This window comes from Canis lupus, chromosome 23, assembly GCF_048164855.1.
Source record: "Canis lupus baileyi chromosome 23, mCanLup2.hap1, whole genome shotgun sequence".
NCBI classification, from domain to species: Eukaryota; Metazoa; Chordata; class Mammalia; order Carnivora; family Canidae; genus Canis; species Canis lupus.
In genome coordinates this window covers 26257050-26273527 of record NC_132860.1, presented here as the reverse complement: position 1 = coordinate 26273527, position 16478 = coordinate 26257050, and the positions used below count along the sequence as shown (strand labels likewise).

Below are 16478 nucleotides of genomic sequence, written 5' to 3'. Positions count from 1 at the left end.
CTTTAGAGTCCTTTTGTCCTGGGCAGGTGAACAATGCCTGTACAGGCACTCTGCCCTGGCAGCACACACACAGGGCAAGGGATAAGTACTGTGGTCCTGAGCCATTTAATCTCATCCTTTGGGTTTCAAGCCACAACCTGCATTTGCTCCTGGCTCTCCAAGATCCCATCTATAATCTGGACACCTGCTCCCCAATCTTTGGTCCTTCCAGATTACTTGGGACCTGATTCTGGACTAAAGAAGGCAGAGGCCTGACAGCCAGAGGGGATGGAGTTCCCTTGTGTGGCTCCAACTTTTATTCATTCAGCACATTTTTATTGAGCACATACTATATGCCAAGTAGTGTGTTCTATCCAGGAATTTAGTGGCAAATCAGACAGATCAGACCCTGCTGTTCTGAGCTTACATCCTGAGGAGGAGACTAGAGAAAACAGAAGCAAACAGATAATTAAATAAGATGCCAGATGGTGGTTGTGTGTTATGAGGACAGGGTGATGTGATAGGGCTCATCTGGCCTCTGTGTGCATCTTCTGTGTGTAGAGCTGGATTGAGGATGATGTGTGTGTGATGTGAGCCTCCTCCCAAGTGCCCCGGTGACAGCTCTGGGCAGATACCTGCTGAGGGTCAGTAAGTCGCCCTGGGTGTGTGTACGTGTACGTATGTATGCGCGCATGTGCCTGAGTGTGGGACTGTGTGTTTCTGCGTCTGGCGTTCCTGTGTGTGTGTGAGTCACGCCCCCTCACTGCAGCAGGGTTGTTTCTGATCCAATTATGTCTCCTCAGCTGTCTCCTGGCGGCTCCAGCCCGGGGCTCAGTGCTGGCTCCACCAGTTTTCCCCTCCCTGCCTCCAGCCGGCCTCCTGGCCTGCCCTCTGGGCCTACCTCTGGGTCGCAGAGTCTCCTCTTGGGGTGTGTTCTCTATTCTTGTGTCTGATGGCTACTGCCTCTGCCTTTTATGTCTCTACTTGTCCCTTTTCTTCCATTTCCCCCCCACTCTGTCCCAGTGATTTATTCAGTCAACAAACCTCTCTTCATGCCTCCCACCCATGTTACCAGCCACTGTGTGGGTGCTGGAGACCTGAAGGTGGATCAGACCTGGGCCCTGCTCCTGAGGCCTAGTGGGGAGACCGATGAAGATGAGGACAGCCCTCCAACAGAACTGGGGCCGCAGACCCCAAGGCTGACAGCATGGTGGGGGCGGCTTGTGGGTGGGGCCCTTGGAGCCCAGCAGGAGCCAGGCTGCAAGCTGAGCAGTTCTCTGTGAATCCCTCAACGCTCTAGGCTCCCAGAGGCAGGAATGTGGACTGAGAATGAGGAGTGGAGGCGGAGCCAGAGTGAGGAGGACATTTTGGAGTTGGGATCTGGACCAAAGGCAGAGAAAGAACAGCAGGGACTTTCCAGCTGGGCAGTGCCACCATCAGCTCTGGGTGGTAGAAAGCTCCCTAGCGGCAGGGGTGCACTGCCCTGGGAGCCAGGAGACCAGAGACAAAGATGTGGCTGCAGTGGTCCAAGCAAGGATGAGAAGGCCTGCCTTGGGTTGGAGAAGAGGAGCTGTTGGAAGGTTGTGGCCACGCAGAATCCCAGGGATGGGAGTGAGGGACGAGTCCAAGAACCATGCCTGGGGTCCAAGCTCTGGAGGAAAGTGGAGGGCAGTGGGCCCTGGGGTAGATAAATATGGCAGTAGTGACCATGGTGAGGGGGAGCCTGGGAGTGATGCCCAGGAGGCTGTTGAAGACCCAGTCTGGAGCTTCCTAGGGAGAGTGCTTTAGGGGCATTAGGCCCCTGGCAGTCTCTGAAGCCCTGGGAGGTGTTTATCCAATTTGTCTTTGTCTTGGTGTCTGTGTGTCGGCCCTGGCCCTTGTCTTGTCTCCCTAGTCACCCCCTATCCCTCCCACTTCCTCCAGGCCCATCTACATCTGCCTCTCTCAGCTCTCCCGCCTTCCCCAGGCCAGGAGCTCCAGACCAGGAGCTCAGCTTCAGCGATGTCAGAGCAGGATGCTCCTGACTGCTGCAGAACTGGGACCTGCTGGTCTGGAGGCTGAGGGGTGTGGTGGGGGCCAGGGAAGCTGCTGGAGACCAGGGGCAGGGAAGGGGCAAGGAGGCAGAGCAGCACTGAGTCACTCAGCCCTGAATGGAGAGCTGCAGACTCAGGAGCTGGGTCTAGGGAAGGCATAGCAGCACCTCCCCCCCACCTCCCTCCCCAGTCTCACGGGGGCCCCACTCTTGGGGAAGTGGTTTGGAGGTATTTGGTGCCACATACCCTACCCTTCAGCAGAGAGGGCCACAGGGCTTGTCTGTTCCTTGTGCAGGTGGGAATACTGAGCCAGAAGGTGGGGGAAGGAGCCTCTGCACTGGGCCCATCCCACGTGCCTGTGTACTTCCAGCTTCCCTCACTCCAGACACAGCCAGCCACAACAGCCCCAGCCCCAGGGACTGTCCTCACCTGGCCAGGTGCTTGCTCACCTGGGATTCCTTGGGTCCTTCACAGAGCAGAGCCTGGCTTGGGCGGGACTGCGGTTCCTTTACTTTTTTGGTACACCATTTACAAATGGATATAATCTTCCCTTCTCCCAGGTAATTGAGAGGATGGAATTAAATGAATTTGTAAAGCTCTTAGCACAGAGCCTGACACACCATTAACATGTGCTGAATGGATGAATGAATGAAGAGTCTGAGGTACCCAAGGGACAGCTCCAGTTTCTCCCTCCGTCCTCCTTGTTCACTCGGGTTACCTGGTGGAACCACTTGAGCCCTCCCCTTCCTCCAGCCAGTCCAGGCTGTCTCCAGTCCCCAAACTCATGCCAGGATCTCTGTCCGGAGCTCTTAACCTTCCTTTTCATCTGAGTGCCATCTGCTCCTCGTTTATTCTTTAGGACTCCACTTAGGTGCTCTGTCCTGTAGCTGCCTCCTGGCGTCCCTCTTCCCCTGCCGGCCCCCCATCATTGCCTGTGCAGTCTGAGGGCAGAAGGGCCCGGGTCCCCTCTGGTTCCACTCTCAGCATGATCAGGTGATGCGGAGCATTTCCAGACTAAATCGGCTTCAGCATGGGCAGCCTTAGGCCCCAGCTCAGCTCAGCCCAGGCTTCCGGGTCCAGGGAACAAAGACCTCTGGATTCTGTACAATACTTTCAACTCAGGGGAGAAAAGTATAGGTTCTATGTCTTGTACAAGCTGTGTTGTATCAAGAATCCAAAGTGAAAAATAAGCCACCCAGAGCTTCAGTTCCTGAGTAAAACTTTTCCTTGGTTCCTCCCAACTCATTCAAGGGTGTAGATAATTTATACATAGTTTAGAACCTTGGCACAGGTACAAATTTGTATCCTCTATTGTTCATTTAATGTTGCAACGGTGCATCTGTAAAAGTTTCTAATATTGCTACAGAATTATTAATTCACAAACATTTCCTGCAGCTGCTCCCTGCCTGTCATTATGCTAGGTTCTTAGAGTTTAGAGTCAGCCTTGCCCTGGGGGAGCCCACAGTTCTCAGTAGCTGGGCAGTCATCCTCCAGGTGATGTGGCTTAACCCAACCAGGCCCAGCTGTGGGTGGTGTTCTGAGTGGTTCTCAATATATTTTGCTAATTACAAATGCAATAATATAGTCGTGAATATTGTAACAACTTCTTTGTGTGTTTTTTCCTGAGATCCTGGGGTTCCAGGAACTGAGTTGAAAGGCATTTTTATGATTTTAAAAATATTTGCCAAATTGTTTTTCAGAATAGTGGAACAAATTTTTGCTGTCTCTAACTGTGTAAACTGTTTTACCATATATTCTCACAAGCAGTGGGTGTGTTCTATATTTTTGCTAATTTACTAAATATAAATTGGCACCTCAGTACAATTTCAGCAAGTCCCAGAATCTTCCCTGAAGCCTATCTCTGACACCCTCTACCCCTACACTGCATTTTATGCATAGATGATGACAGAAGGAATAATCAGACTCAAGTGCCACAGAGATTTTTACAGGAGTCCGGGAGGTGTTCATAATGACTCTTCCTTCTGAATCCCACAGAGGCACTGAGGATCACCGGCCATGGCCCCTGCACTCGAAAAGTCAGAGGAGGCCTACACAGGCACAACTTCTTTGTTGGCTCATCTGTCCGTCCTATTCAGAAACAGTTCTTTACTAAACCGTACCTGATACAGGGGATGCCAAGATGAACAAGGGGGCCATAGCACTGCAGGCAAATCACTGTTGATGGAGGGAAGGCCTGGGGGTGGAGGAGACAAGAAGTAGCCCCCCACCCCCCCACCGCCAACCTGAAGGATTTAAGGACAGGGAGGCCTTCAGCCTGGCTAAAGCTCAGAAACAAAATAGGGCAGGAGCCAGAGAAGGAAAGTCCTGGGAAAGCAGGACTGATGGGAACTCTATCCTCCTGCACCCCACTCCCCACTTTCTCTGACCCCTTGGGTCAGTGCCCTTGAGCTATTCTTGAGATTTTGGGGGGCCCTGGAGGAAGGTCTTAGAGATCTCCATTCTGGGAGCCCCAGAAGCCCAGAGACAATGCAGGGGCTTCATTGGCTTGGCTTGATTCTGGCCTCTTGGGGCCTTTGGGAGAGAGAATGGGGGGCCCTGTGAGGGGACCCAGAGCAGAGAGAGTAGAGGGGCTGCTGAAACTGAACCTCTCACAAGCTTATGACCCAGCTCAGTCTGCATCTCTCCGCCCACCTAGGGCTGACATGGAGTCGGATGTGCCTAGCTGGGAGGGCTGGGAGTGGGGAGCTGGTACATTTGTGTTGGGCCCTGGTGGAGGAGGGCTGCCCACCCCACTCTCTGCCCGTCCACTCTGTAGAGGGATCTAGGACATTTTTGTTTGTTTTTTTTTTAAACTTTGTTCCCTGGCCCTGTCTATCCTGCCCTTTGGGGATTAGCAAGAAGGTGCTCCCATTGGCAGGGCCTGAGAAGTCAGGGGGAAGCTGCCGGGCTTGGGCTGGAGGAAGGGCAGCTGCTCCCTGGGCTTTATGTACGAGGCTCATTTAATCCTCATAGCTCCATTCCGAGGGGAGGATTACCCCTGTTTGACAGATAAAGATACGGGGACTCAGAGCTGGAGTCCTTTGCCCAAGCCAAGGCCAGAAAGGCAGGACGCCTCAGGGCAGAGGCCTGTGTGACCCAGACAGGCTGGACCTGCTGAGGATACTGAGCTGCTCAGGGCAGCGCAGTAGCTGGAAGGTTCTCTGGAGGGGGTGGGGTAGGGTGGGGTAGGGAGGTGTCTTCTAGGTGCAGAGCTCCAGGGCTGAGTTTTGGAAAATTATGACTGTCTTTGAGCCCAGTGAGGTTTGAGGGCAGAGTCAGGAACTCTGTTCCTCAGAAGAATGAATGAGCTTTGCCTTCCTGGTCAGCAAGCCATCTGAATCCAGGGAGCTCTGCATCATAACCATCAATTCACTAAGACATAAGACAGTCTCCAGTTGCCAATGAGTTGTTTGAGCTGGGCCAGTCCTGCCCCTTGATGAAGGTAGCAGAAAGTCTTGACACTTTGGGGTCAGGCACAGCCAGGTCCTGGTTCTCTGCTTCAGCACTGTTAGCCTTGGCCAATCCTTACAACTCTCTGGGCCTCAGCTTCTGCATCTGTAAAATGGGGATGATGATACCCACTGGGGTGTTGGGAGGATAAGAGACAGTATTTGTACAGGATACAGCTTGGTGCCCGTGACAACTGGCAGAGGCAATTTGATCTAAATTTCTGCTCCTGTGAGGTTCGTGAGCCAGGTGCTGTTGTCTCCTCTGTGATGATGAATTAGGTAGTGATGTTGAACAATTACTACATGGTCATGGTTATTGAAGTTGTGGCTATTGTTCAGGGCTATGATCAATTTGATACTGAGTGCCCCACCTGCTGTCAGGAACGCTTCCTTTGATTCAAATATGGTTCTGTTGGGAAAAGATGATTTACCTAACAGTTATTCCTTTTACAACACTGTCTACTAAAATGCAGCTTGGTAAGCAGCACAGCCTGGGGGATGTTACAGAGTCAGCACGAACCTTACCTTCCCTGGGCCTCACTTTGCCCAGTGGTAACTGAAGGGTAGTGGAGGATGAGATCACCTCCTGGGTCCCTGGGACTTGGGGACAATCCTTGGGTTCCACATATGCTATGGGCAAGGATGCTGGATGCCTGCTGTGTGAAGTCTCAGGGTGAGGGCCAACCTTGAGTCCCCCTGTCTGCCAGTTTGCATGTTATTGCCCTGGCCTTTGGCCCTGAGGGCTAAACCACAGCCCTATGGTGGTGACCTGACTCCCCCCGTGTTGGGTCAGCCATCCCCCCTGGATCCTGGGAGATACTACAACCCCTCTCTCTACCACTTCCCTCCTTCCCATAGAGACTTTTCCTTCTCTACAGCTGAGCCCTGGAAAGGCCTCCAGAGGAGCACAGGACAAGGGGTGGGAGAGAAAAGGGGGGCAGCATGAGATACAGCTTGACACCCAGCAGTCCCTCTGCTGAAATGCCCTCTCTCCTCATGGCACTTCCATTCCTTTTCCATTTAGGCTTGTTGCCCTCTGCTCCCACAGTTACTGTGCCCCTCTCCCCCATCCCTGCTCCTTTCCTACTGGGACTTTGTGTTCTTGTTCCTTATGCCACCCACTCATTGGGGCCTCTGGTTCACTTCCGAGTCCCTACTGCCCAGTTGCAGGCCTGGTACACAGCAGACTCCAGAAAGTGGTGAATGGGTGGATGGACAGATGGGCAGGGCCAGGGTTGAGAAGCACCCCAGGGCACAGGATATGAGGTGGCACGTGCAAACGGGACCTGGTGCTATCTTGTGGAAAGGTGCTCATGGCAGCCTGCTGAAGTCATGGTAGCTACTATTTTTTGAATATTTACTATGTGCCAGGCATATTATGTACATTATTTAATTTGATCACAATGTCCCCATGAGAGGTTCTATTTTATCCTCATTTTTCATGTGAAGAAACTAAGACTCGGAAGTTGGTGCCCAAGGGGAGGAACTGGAATTGGAACGTGGGAGTGTCAGACTCAAAACCTGCTTGAGTCTTCCCCAGTGGCCTTCCTCCCTCATCCAGTCCCTCCACCATGGCTCTGTGGACTGAGGGTGCTGACGGTTGAGGGTGTGCAGATCCCAGAGGTCTTGAGCACTGCCAGTTTTCTATTTCCTAGGGCTGGGGAGAAGGGAATTCAGGGGACACAGTCTGTGGTTTCCCTGGTGTCACCTGCTCCCTCTGGGCCTCAGTCTTCTCAGCTGCAAGTCAGCTTCCCTGCTATAACAAGACTGGGAGGGTTTTGCAGCTCAGCATGGCTCCTTCACTGAGCAACCAGGAATAACCCCCCTCTAGTTCTGGTTCCCAGGGGGAGCTTCCCAGGTGTCCAGCCCAAATGACTGATTGCCTAGGTCCCAATGGCTGTGGGTCCCAGAGCACCTGGCCTGTCCCCCAGGTGGTCTCCAGTAACTCACCCCTCCCCCACCACCCCTCCTGAGGCCTCTTAGAATTACACCTTGCACATGTGGTGGCTTGCCACTGTAGGCAGGAACAATGCTGTATGTAATTTACCCCTTTGGGCACAGCTGCGCTGCATCCTGGGGGCTGTGGAAAGAGCACAGCTAGGAGCCAGGCGGGATGAGGACGCCCATGGCCACTCTCCACTCTATTCTCTGAACCACCCACCCAGCCTGCCTGTTTTTTCACCTGCAGTGCCACTGCCCTAGGCCAGGTTTCCCACTCTGCCAGGAGGGCACCACTGCTGGCCTTCTTCCCCAAGAGCCTGCCATCAGCCTGGGAAACCTTTAAAGTTTCCCTATTGTTATGTTATATGTTATGTTATATGTTATGTTATGTTATTTTTAAGTAAGCTCCATGCCCATCATGGAGCCTGATGTTGGGCTTGAACTCACCTGAGCTAAGATCAAGAGTTGGATGCTTAACTGACTAAGCCACCAGGCATCCCTCCCTCTTTATTTGTTTATTTATTTATTTGAGAGAGCGAGCCAGCATGAGAAGGTGGGGGGCAGAGGGAGAGGGAGAAGCAGCCTCTCTGCCAAGCAGGGAGCCCAATGCGGAGCTCAATCCTAGGACCCAGGATCACAACCTGAGCCAAAGACAGATGCTTAGCTGACTGAGCTACCCAGGTGCCCCCTTCCCTCTTTATTTAAAAGATGAAATGTTATGCAGAGTTTACACTTAACTGCCAGGTCTGTCTCGTGGTCATGCATGCCCCATCTACTGCCTGCTGTCTCAGGGAGAGGCCTTTGGTCCTGAAACCACAGCAGCCCCTAGCCCAGGGGAAAATGGGCAGGGTCTGGGTGGCGTGGGCCACTTCTCAATGTGTACCCGCCCTCAACCATGAGTGCACCTGGGCCCTGGGGGCACTGAGCCTGGCCAGAGAGAAGAGGCAGTCCCAGGTAGGATTCTCATCTAAGCAGAACTCTGTTGTCACTGCCTCTCCACACACTCACTGCCCAGGATAACACCTCTGAGGACTTGCAAAACCAAATCAGCTTCCAAACTTGGCTTTAGAGAAGTTCTCTTTCCTCAGACGCCACACTTGAGTGCTCCTTGATGGCTAAGAGTACAAGAAAATCCGGTTTTGAATCCCTGCTTGGCTGCTGTCTTTGCTGTCTGGTTCTGGCAGGTTGCTTCATCTTCTGGGTCTCAGGCTCCTACTCTGCAGCACAGGAGTGATGCCAGCTCATAATTTAGGTAAAGAATGAGTGTGTGTTGAATGTCTGCTGCAGCATCCAGACCTCCATGCGGCTGTTTGCTAGAGGCTGTCTGGATGCTTCTGCTGCTGCTGCTGGTTTGACTTCTGCTTTTCTTCTCCAGCACCTTTCTCTTCCTCGCATCCCTTCCACCGCTTGGGTCACTCACTCATTCATTCGTTCACTCCTGTGTCATTAGTCTCTTTCAGGTCGAGAGAGTTCCTGAGTCCTTCCTTGACTTTCACAACCCTGACACTCAGCAGGGGGGACTTTTGTACAAGTTCCTTATTGGGACTTTGTCTGATTTTCCTAATGATTAGGTTTTGGTTATGCGTCTTTGGCAAAAATGGCAAATAAGTGGTGTGTATATTCTCTTCATTGTGTCCTGTCAGACAACACCCAGTTGTAACTTGTGTTGTTACTAATGATGTTCCCTGTAATCACTTGATTCAGAAGGTGTCTGTTGTGCTTCCCTACAATTAAGTTACTCGTTTTCCCCTTTGTTTTGTTTTTATTTTTTTATTTATTCATGATAGTCATCACAGAGAGAGAGAGAGGCAGAGACATAGGCAGAGGGAGAAACAGGCTCCATGCAGGGAGCCCGACGTGGGATTCGATCCTGGGTCTCCGGGATCGCGCCCAGGCCAAAGGCAGGCGCTAAACCGCTGCGCCACCCAGGGATCCCTCGTTTTCCCCTTTGTTTTTGTTTTTTTTTTTTTAATTTTTAAATTTATTTTTGATAGTCACACACACAGAGAGAGAGAGAGAGAGAGAGAGGGAGAGGCGGAGACACAGGCAGAGGGAGAAGCAGGCTCCATGCACCGGGAACCCGACGTGGGATTCGATCCCGGGTCTCCAGGATCGTGCCCTGGGCCAAAGGCAGGCGCTAAACCGCTGCGCCACCCAGGGATCCCTATCTTTTGCTATTTTATACCTGTATTTGACAATCTTTAGTTCTCATCCACATTAACTGTCTCTAGACTTTCAAAAAGTGGTGACAGGTACATGGGTAAACAACATACAGAGCTTGTCTGATAAATCTTCATTCTTGTGTTTTCTGGACAACTGCACACCAACACAGTAGGGAACATTCCTTATTCCCTTGGCCCAGGCAGCTTTGTTGAGCCTGGTGTCCATGCACACATCTTGAGTGCCCATCTCCTTCATAGCAAATTTCTGGATCCCTTTGGGTGCCTGAGGGGCAGGCTTCTTGAAACCCACTCCATGGATGCGCTTGTTGATGGTGTATTCTCTGGTCACTACCTCGTTGATGGCAGAGCCGCCCTTCATCTTCTCACCATCCTTCTTTGCAGGAGCCACTCTGCCAGACCCAGATTGGAAAGCGAACTTCGATTTTCTTAATTCTAACATGAGGCTAGCACCTCAGAGCCTTTCTGTGAGAACAAAATATGGTAATGTGTATAAAGTACTTAGGATAGGGGACCTGGGTGGCTCAGTGGTTGAGTATCTACCTTTGGCTCAGGTCATGATCCTGGGTCCCAGGATCCAGTCCCACATTGGGCTCCCCGCGGGGAGCCTGCTTCTTCCTCTGCCTGGGTCTCTGCCTCTCTCTCTCTGTCTCTCATGAATAAATAAATAAAATCTTAAAAAAGAAAAAAAGCACTTAGGATAGTACCTGGCAGGGAAAAAAAGGATGAGTCCTCTGCTGGTGGCTGGAGGAAGAAGGGAGCTGAGGGTAGAACCCCCCCCCCCCAAAAAAAAGGATAGTACCTAGCATGTGGTGAGTGCACTTCTCGGTATCTCTAGGGGACCTTTCTACTTAAATCTTTTCATTATTGCAGAAGCAGTACTAGACATTTTAGAAAGATAGAAATACTGCAAAAAGAAAACCATCATATTCTCATCTAGAGATTGCTGCTGTTAACACTTTAGTGATTGTTCTTCCCAAGCTTTTTCTGTGCATATATTCCCTGCCCCCCAGTGAGATAATACTGTGCATTGCATTTCATAGCCTGCTGTTCTTCAGGCAGCAATCCACTTCTTAGGTTTAGTCAATTTTCAGCACATCTAATACTCAGATCATATTCATATTTCTCCAGTCATCTCCAGTATACCCTTTATAGCTGTTTTGTCCATGCCAGTATGCAATCCAGGACCACACTTTCTATCTGGTTCTTGTGTCCTGTCTGTCTGGTTCAGTCCTTCTGTATGATACTGACCTATAGAAGAGACTGGACCCATTGCCCTGTAGAATGCCTCACCATCTGCCTTGGGTTGTATTCTTGTGGTGAAATTTAGCTTGTTCTCTGTCCTCTGTATTTTCTGCAAAGTGAAGCATATCCAGGGCTTGACCCATTCATTGGTGCCTGGAATACCCAATAGGTAGTGATGTGCCCTTCCTGTGGCCTTTCACCACCATTAGTGGTGCCAAGATTAGAGAAAAGGCAATGTGACTCTCCCTCATATGGTTGCATAGATCTCTCTCTCTCTCTCTCTCTCTTTTTTTTTTTTAAGTAACATGTGTGGTTCTCTTGGCACTGTCTGAATGCTCAGCTCTGGGAGACCTTTTTAAACTACATGAGAAAACTTGTCCAGTTGCTGAGGGGAACTTGATCCTGGGGCTTTGGGCTGTTGGGTGAAAAAAAAATCACAGAACAAGGACATGAACCAAGTTTTATCTTGCTGAGTACAAACTTAACAAAACATAGTTCTGTTTTTACTTGCTCCTAGACATATGATCTGGGCTATATCTCAGCTCTGCTGTTTACCAGCTGGGTGACCTCAGGCAAGTTACTTAACCTCTCTCAACCTTAAGTTCCTCCTTGGATTTCTTGTCTGACAGAGTTGTTTTGAGGGTTAAAATATGTATATATGTATATTTGGCTCTTTTTTCCCCTAGATGGAAAGCTCTTTGAAGTCAAGGCTAAAAATTAAGATATTCAAAGATGTTTGGGGTGCCGGGGTGGCTCAGTCAGTTAAGCATCCAACTCTTGGTTTCAGCTCAGATCATGATCTTAGGGTCCTGGGATCGAGCCCTGCACCCTGTGTCTGGCTCCATGCTCACTGCAAAGTATTCTTGTCCCTCTCCCTCCCCATCTTATCCCCCCTCCCACATGCACTCTCTCTTTCTCTCAAATGAATAAATAAAGTCTTAAAAAAATCCAAAGATGTTTGTTGGATGAAAAAAATAAAAGAGTATAGGGATGCCTGGGTGGTTCAGTGGTTGAACGTCTGCCTTCAGCTCAGGGCATGATCCTGGGATCAAGCCCTGCGTAGTCGGGCTTCCTGCTCAGTGGGGAGTTTACTTCTCCCTCTCCCTGCTTGTGCTCTCTTTCTCTCTTGTTCTCTCTCTCATGTGCAAGCCAGGGGAGAGGTGGAGGGAGACAGATTCCCCACTGAGCAGGGAGCTTGATGCAGGGCTAGATCTCAGGTCCCTAGGATCGTGATCTGACCCAAAGGCAGATGCTTAACTGACTGAGTCACCCAGGTGCCTCATAAAATCTTAAAAAACAAAACAAAACCCTTCCCCGAGAAGGAGACTGGGATGAAAGGGGAGCTTTGCTGGGGACCGAGCTGGGGCGAGATGGTCTCTGGACACAGGAGCTATCTGTCTCCTGGCACAGGTGGCTTCTGGGAGGGCTGGATAGGACTCATGGCAAGAGCTAAGCCCATGCTGGCTCAGAGGTTGCCGTTCTTCCCCGTTCTCCTTCTCCTCCCCTTCTTGCCGGTCCCCTCTTTGGTCTCTTGGCCAGGGCTCCAAGCCTTGTATGACCCTGACAACCCATGTGTCTGTCTGCAGTGCCGGATGGAGTGCCGCGACGTGCCTGCTGAGACACTCTATGATGTGCTACACGACATTGAATATCGAAAGAAGTGGGACAGCAACGTCATTGAGACTTTCGACATCGCCCGCTTGACAGTCAACGCTGACGTGGGCTATTACTCTTGTGAGCAGGCGCCCGCATGCTGATCCCAGCCAGGCCCCTAGCCCAGCCCGTCTCCCAGCTTTCCTCTTTGTGGGCACCCCGCAGCCAGGCGGCTTGGAGACCTGAGTGCTAAGATGTAGAGCCGCCCTCCCTGACATTCCTGTCCATTCCCAGACCCTTGGGCACACACGTACACTCACATAAACACATGCGCTCCCATGTGCATGTATATACACTCCACACATGTGTACACAGTTGTGTATGCACCCCATAGCCGCAGGCCACACATGGTCTCACATTTTCAGATACACTCACAGTAATATTGTTCGCCCACATACTCACACTCGCACATACAAACAGCCTGGCCAGCCAGGTAAGGGCCACGGGAGGTTGTGAGCAGGAATGGCCGGAGACAAGAGGGGAGAGGGTTCTGCTCTGTCTCTTTCCCAGTATCAGCTCTGGGACTGTGGTCTGGTAGGTAGAGGGGTGCCTGTTTGGATCAGCGAGAGGTGGCAGCTAGCTAGGCATCTCTGTGTCCCTGGCCTCAGCTGTGCCCTCCCTTGCAGGTAGGCAGGCCAGTGGCCTGGCTCAACTTTCCCTTGTACTTCACAGGGAGGTGTCCAAAGCCCCTGAAGAACCGTGATGTCATCACCCTCCGCTCCTGGCTCCCCATGGGCACTGATTACATCATTATGAACTACTCAGTCAAACACCCTGTGAGTCTACCTGCCTTCCCCGCTGGGTGGGCAGGGGAAGGTACCAGGTATGGCGGGGCCAGCAGGCCTAGCCTGGAAGAGGCCTCTGGCAGCTTTCATGTGACTTCAGCTGAGCATGAAGCTCTCTGGCCCTCAATTTCCTTCCTATATAGTGAGAAAAATGGCTCTTGTCTTCCTGCTCAGCTCTCAGGCAGATGAGAAGAGGGTGATGTGGGCCATCACTGTGGGCGAGTGGGATGGGCTGGCTGGGAAAGGGGGTGAACGGGGTGAGAGGCAGGGTTCTCTGACACTCCCTGAGGCTAGGCTGCCTTGCTCTCCATGGCAGCAGGACAGGCAGGTACAGCTGGCCAGGGCAAAGATGAGTTGTGTGTAAGTGCCCATGTGTGTGCTCATGATCCCTGACTCCAGACTGGAGGCTTTCCTGGGGAGAACAGGGAGACCTGGTCTGAGTCTTCCCTTTCTCCTCACCCTGGCATCAGGCCTGGCCTGGAGCGGATGCCACGGATTGTGAACTAATTAAATATATGCGTGTGTGTGTATGTGTGTGTGTGTGTGTGTGTGCGCGCGCGCTCACAAAGACACTTCTTTTGCCCCAACCCTGAGTCTCACCTCCCTTTGCCTTCCATCCCCAGAAATACCCGCCTCGGAAAGACTTGGTCCGAGCTGTGTCCATCCAGACGGGCTACCTCATCCAGAGCACGGGGCCCAAGAGCTGCGTCATCACCTACCTGGCCCAGGTGGACCCCAAAGGTGAGGGCTCGGCCCTGGCAGCCTATACCACAGAGGTTGCAACCCCATCTACTAGGGATCATAAGGGGCCTCTGTTAGGAGCTGTTTTATATTTTGGGGCATCTTTGTCCAAAATATCATTTGAACCAAGGTTTGAGACTTTATAATGGTTTGAAAAGCAAAGGCCATGATGATCGCTGATGCTCCATGACAAAGCTTGGAGCTCTTTCCCTGGACGCACATGTGCCCATGCTCTGACTTGCTTCCTGCTCACTGGCTGCTCTCACTCCATCCACCTTGCTGGCTCCTATCCTCTGCCCATCTTGGAGGCCTGAGTTTTCCAGGCCTCAGTCCTCTTTCCCTTGGGAGGGCTCGCTATTCCCAAGGCTTCTGTGGCCAGCTAACTTGTCTGTCTGCCAGGATCCAGAGTCCTGTGGCCATCAGCCCCTGGACTCCTCCTTCTAGGTGTCTTCCAGGACCTGAAACTCATTGTATCCCATGCTGAACTATCTCCTGAGCCTCCACCCCCTAGTCACCCATGCCAAGAACCTGGGGGTTGACCTGGGTACCTTCTACTCATCTCCAAATCTGGCCATCCCTTCTTATCAACTCTACCTCCTCAATAGCTCCTGAATTTGTCTTTTCTCTCCATACTCAGCCACCTTGTCTGTCCATACAGCTACCAAGGGATTTTTCCCAAACCTCTATTTCCTCATGACTCTTCTGATTCAAAATCTGTGACTTTCTATTGCCTACAGAGGGAAGTCAAAGCCCTCTGCCCAGGTTTCCCAGGCGCTCCCCACACCTTACATGGTCCCACCTTTCTGTCTAGGCAGTGCTTTCCCTCAGCCTTGAAACACCTCTCCTCCCTTGCTCATGCCCCCATGGCTGCTTCAGATGTCCCTGCCTTTGTCTCTGATACCCACAGTCACTCCTGGCTCTCTGCTTGGTGGGCCCATCCCCCTCTAGTAGAGCCCTTGGCACACCATTGGGCCCCAGACAATGAGTTGTTCTTTGGGTCCCCAAGACTGGCCCAGAATAGGTATCATGGAGTGGATGTGGAATGAGTGAGTGAATGAGTGAAGGTCTAGAGGATGGGTAAGCCCTGAACATCTTTGCCCCGGTGTGCCCAAGCCCCACCGAGGGTCCAGTGACCCAGGCCCAGGGCCCCTCGGTACCTCACTGACTGTGTTGGGTGTCAGAGGCAGAGTAGACACTTGGGAATGAGAAAGGGCAGACAGCTGGGCTGTGTATTCCAGGTCAGGCCAGGGTGGGGTGTTCAGCCAACAGGCCTATGTAGCAGCTAGACTGCCTGGGCAGGGGGCTTGGAAAGATAGGTAGATGAGGGGCTGAACATTAGGGGCACTTACAGGTTGGATATGAGAAGGGATGTCAGCAGAGATGAGGTGGCAGGTGGGGGCTTGGTGGGTCAAGATTTCAACCCACTTGGAGCCTCTGGTCACCTAGGACTCTGGTTTTCTTCCATGTAGTCCTCTGGGGCTCAGCAGAGGGACAGGTGGGTGTAGGGGCCAGGTTTGGGAGAACACAACAGAATTGAGACTGGAGACCTTGGGCTGAAATGGAAAGAGAAAATGAGGATGATGCTGTCTTATAGGACTTGCTCCGCAGCCCCCCTCCCATGGAGAAGAGGGTGGCCTCTTCAGAAGCCCCAGGTGGGAAGGAGCGGGCTGGTGGTATATATGTTTGGTGGGGGCTGGGTCCCAGGAGGCTGCTTCCCTTCTCTCCTCATTGCCCTTCCTTGCTATCATAGGCTCCTTACCCAAGTGGGTGGTGAATAAATCTTCTCAGTTCCTGGCTCCCAAGGTGAGTAGCCTTGGGACTTTGGGGTATGGAAGCTGGGGGAGCCGGTTCCGCTGCGGGGGGTGGGTCAGGGACCTAGACCGGGAGTCAGGGGGTGGAGTCAGGGCTTAGGGGCGGGGTCACGAAATGGGCCTGAGTCAGGATCTCCCGGGAGCTGGGGACCCAGCCTCTGGAGGGCGCAGGCCGGGACGTGGCGAAGACTCAGTCCCGCTCCGCGTCCACCCCTGACTCGGCTGTGCGGCGGCCCCGCAGGCCATGAAGAAGATGTACAAGGCGTGCGTCAAGTACCCTGAGTGGAAGCAGAAGCATCAGCCGCATTTCAAGCCGTGGCTACACCCGGAGCAGAGCCCGTTGCCGAGCCTGGCGCTGTCGGAGCTCTCGGTGCAGCACGCGGACTCGCTGGAGAACATCGACGAGAGCGCGGTGACAGAGAGCCGGGAGGAGCGCTTGGGTGGCGCAGGCGGCGAGGGCAGCGACGACGACACCTCGCTCACCTGAGCGCGGCGCCACCGCAGGGACCGAGACAAGACGGAGTGGGGCCAGGGGTGGCGGGTCCTCCCGCGCCTTCTCCCCTCCCCCACCCCCTGCGCCTCTTAGGGACGCTGGGCTCGGGCCCAGGCTGGCGCTGCGGCCTGGCTGGACACAGCCCCAATAAACGATCCCACAGCCTCA

The 16478-nt window shown here is 52.6% G+C and overlaps 1 protein-coding gene across 2 annotated transcripts in view; it reads left to right on the top strand.

The window, feature by feature from the left end:
• Positions 1–16478, top strand: part of STARD10 (StAR related lipid transfer domain containing 10) — a 27372-nt gene extending 10894 nt beyond the window's left edge. For both annotated transcript variants that reach the window (XM_072794518.1, XM_072794519.1), the window contains exons 3-7: positions 12414–12561; positions 13153–13256; positions 13889–14006; positions 15757–15809; positions 16059–16478. In XM_072794518.1, the coding sequence (XP_072650619.1) occupies positions 12414–12561; positions 13153–13256; positions 13889–14006; positions 15757–15809; positions 16059–16304 (669 nt within the window). In that variant the 3' untranslated portion in view covers positions 16305–16478. The remainder of the gene's footprint in view (positions 1–12413; positions 12562–13152; positions 13257–13888; positions 14007–15756; positions 15810–16058) is intronic.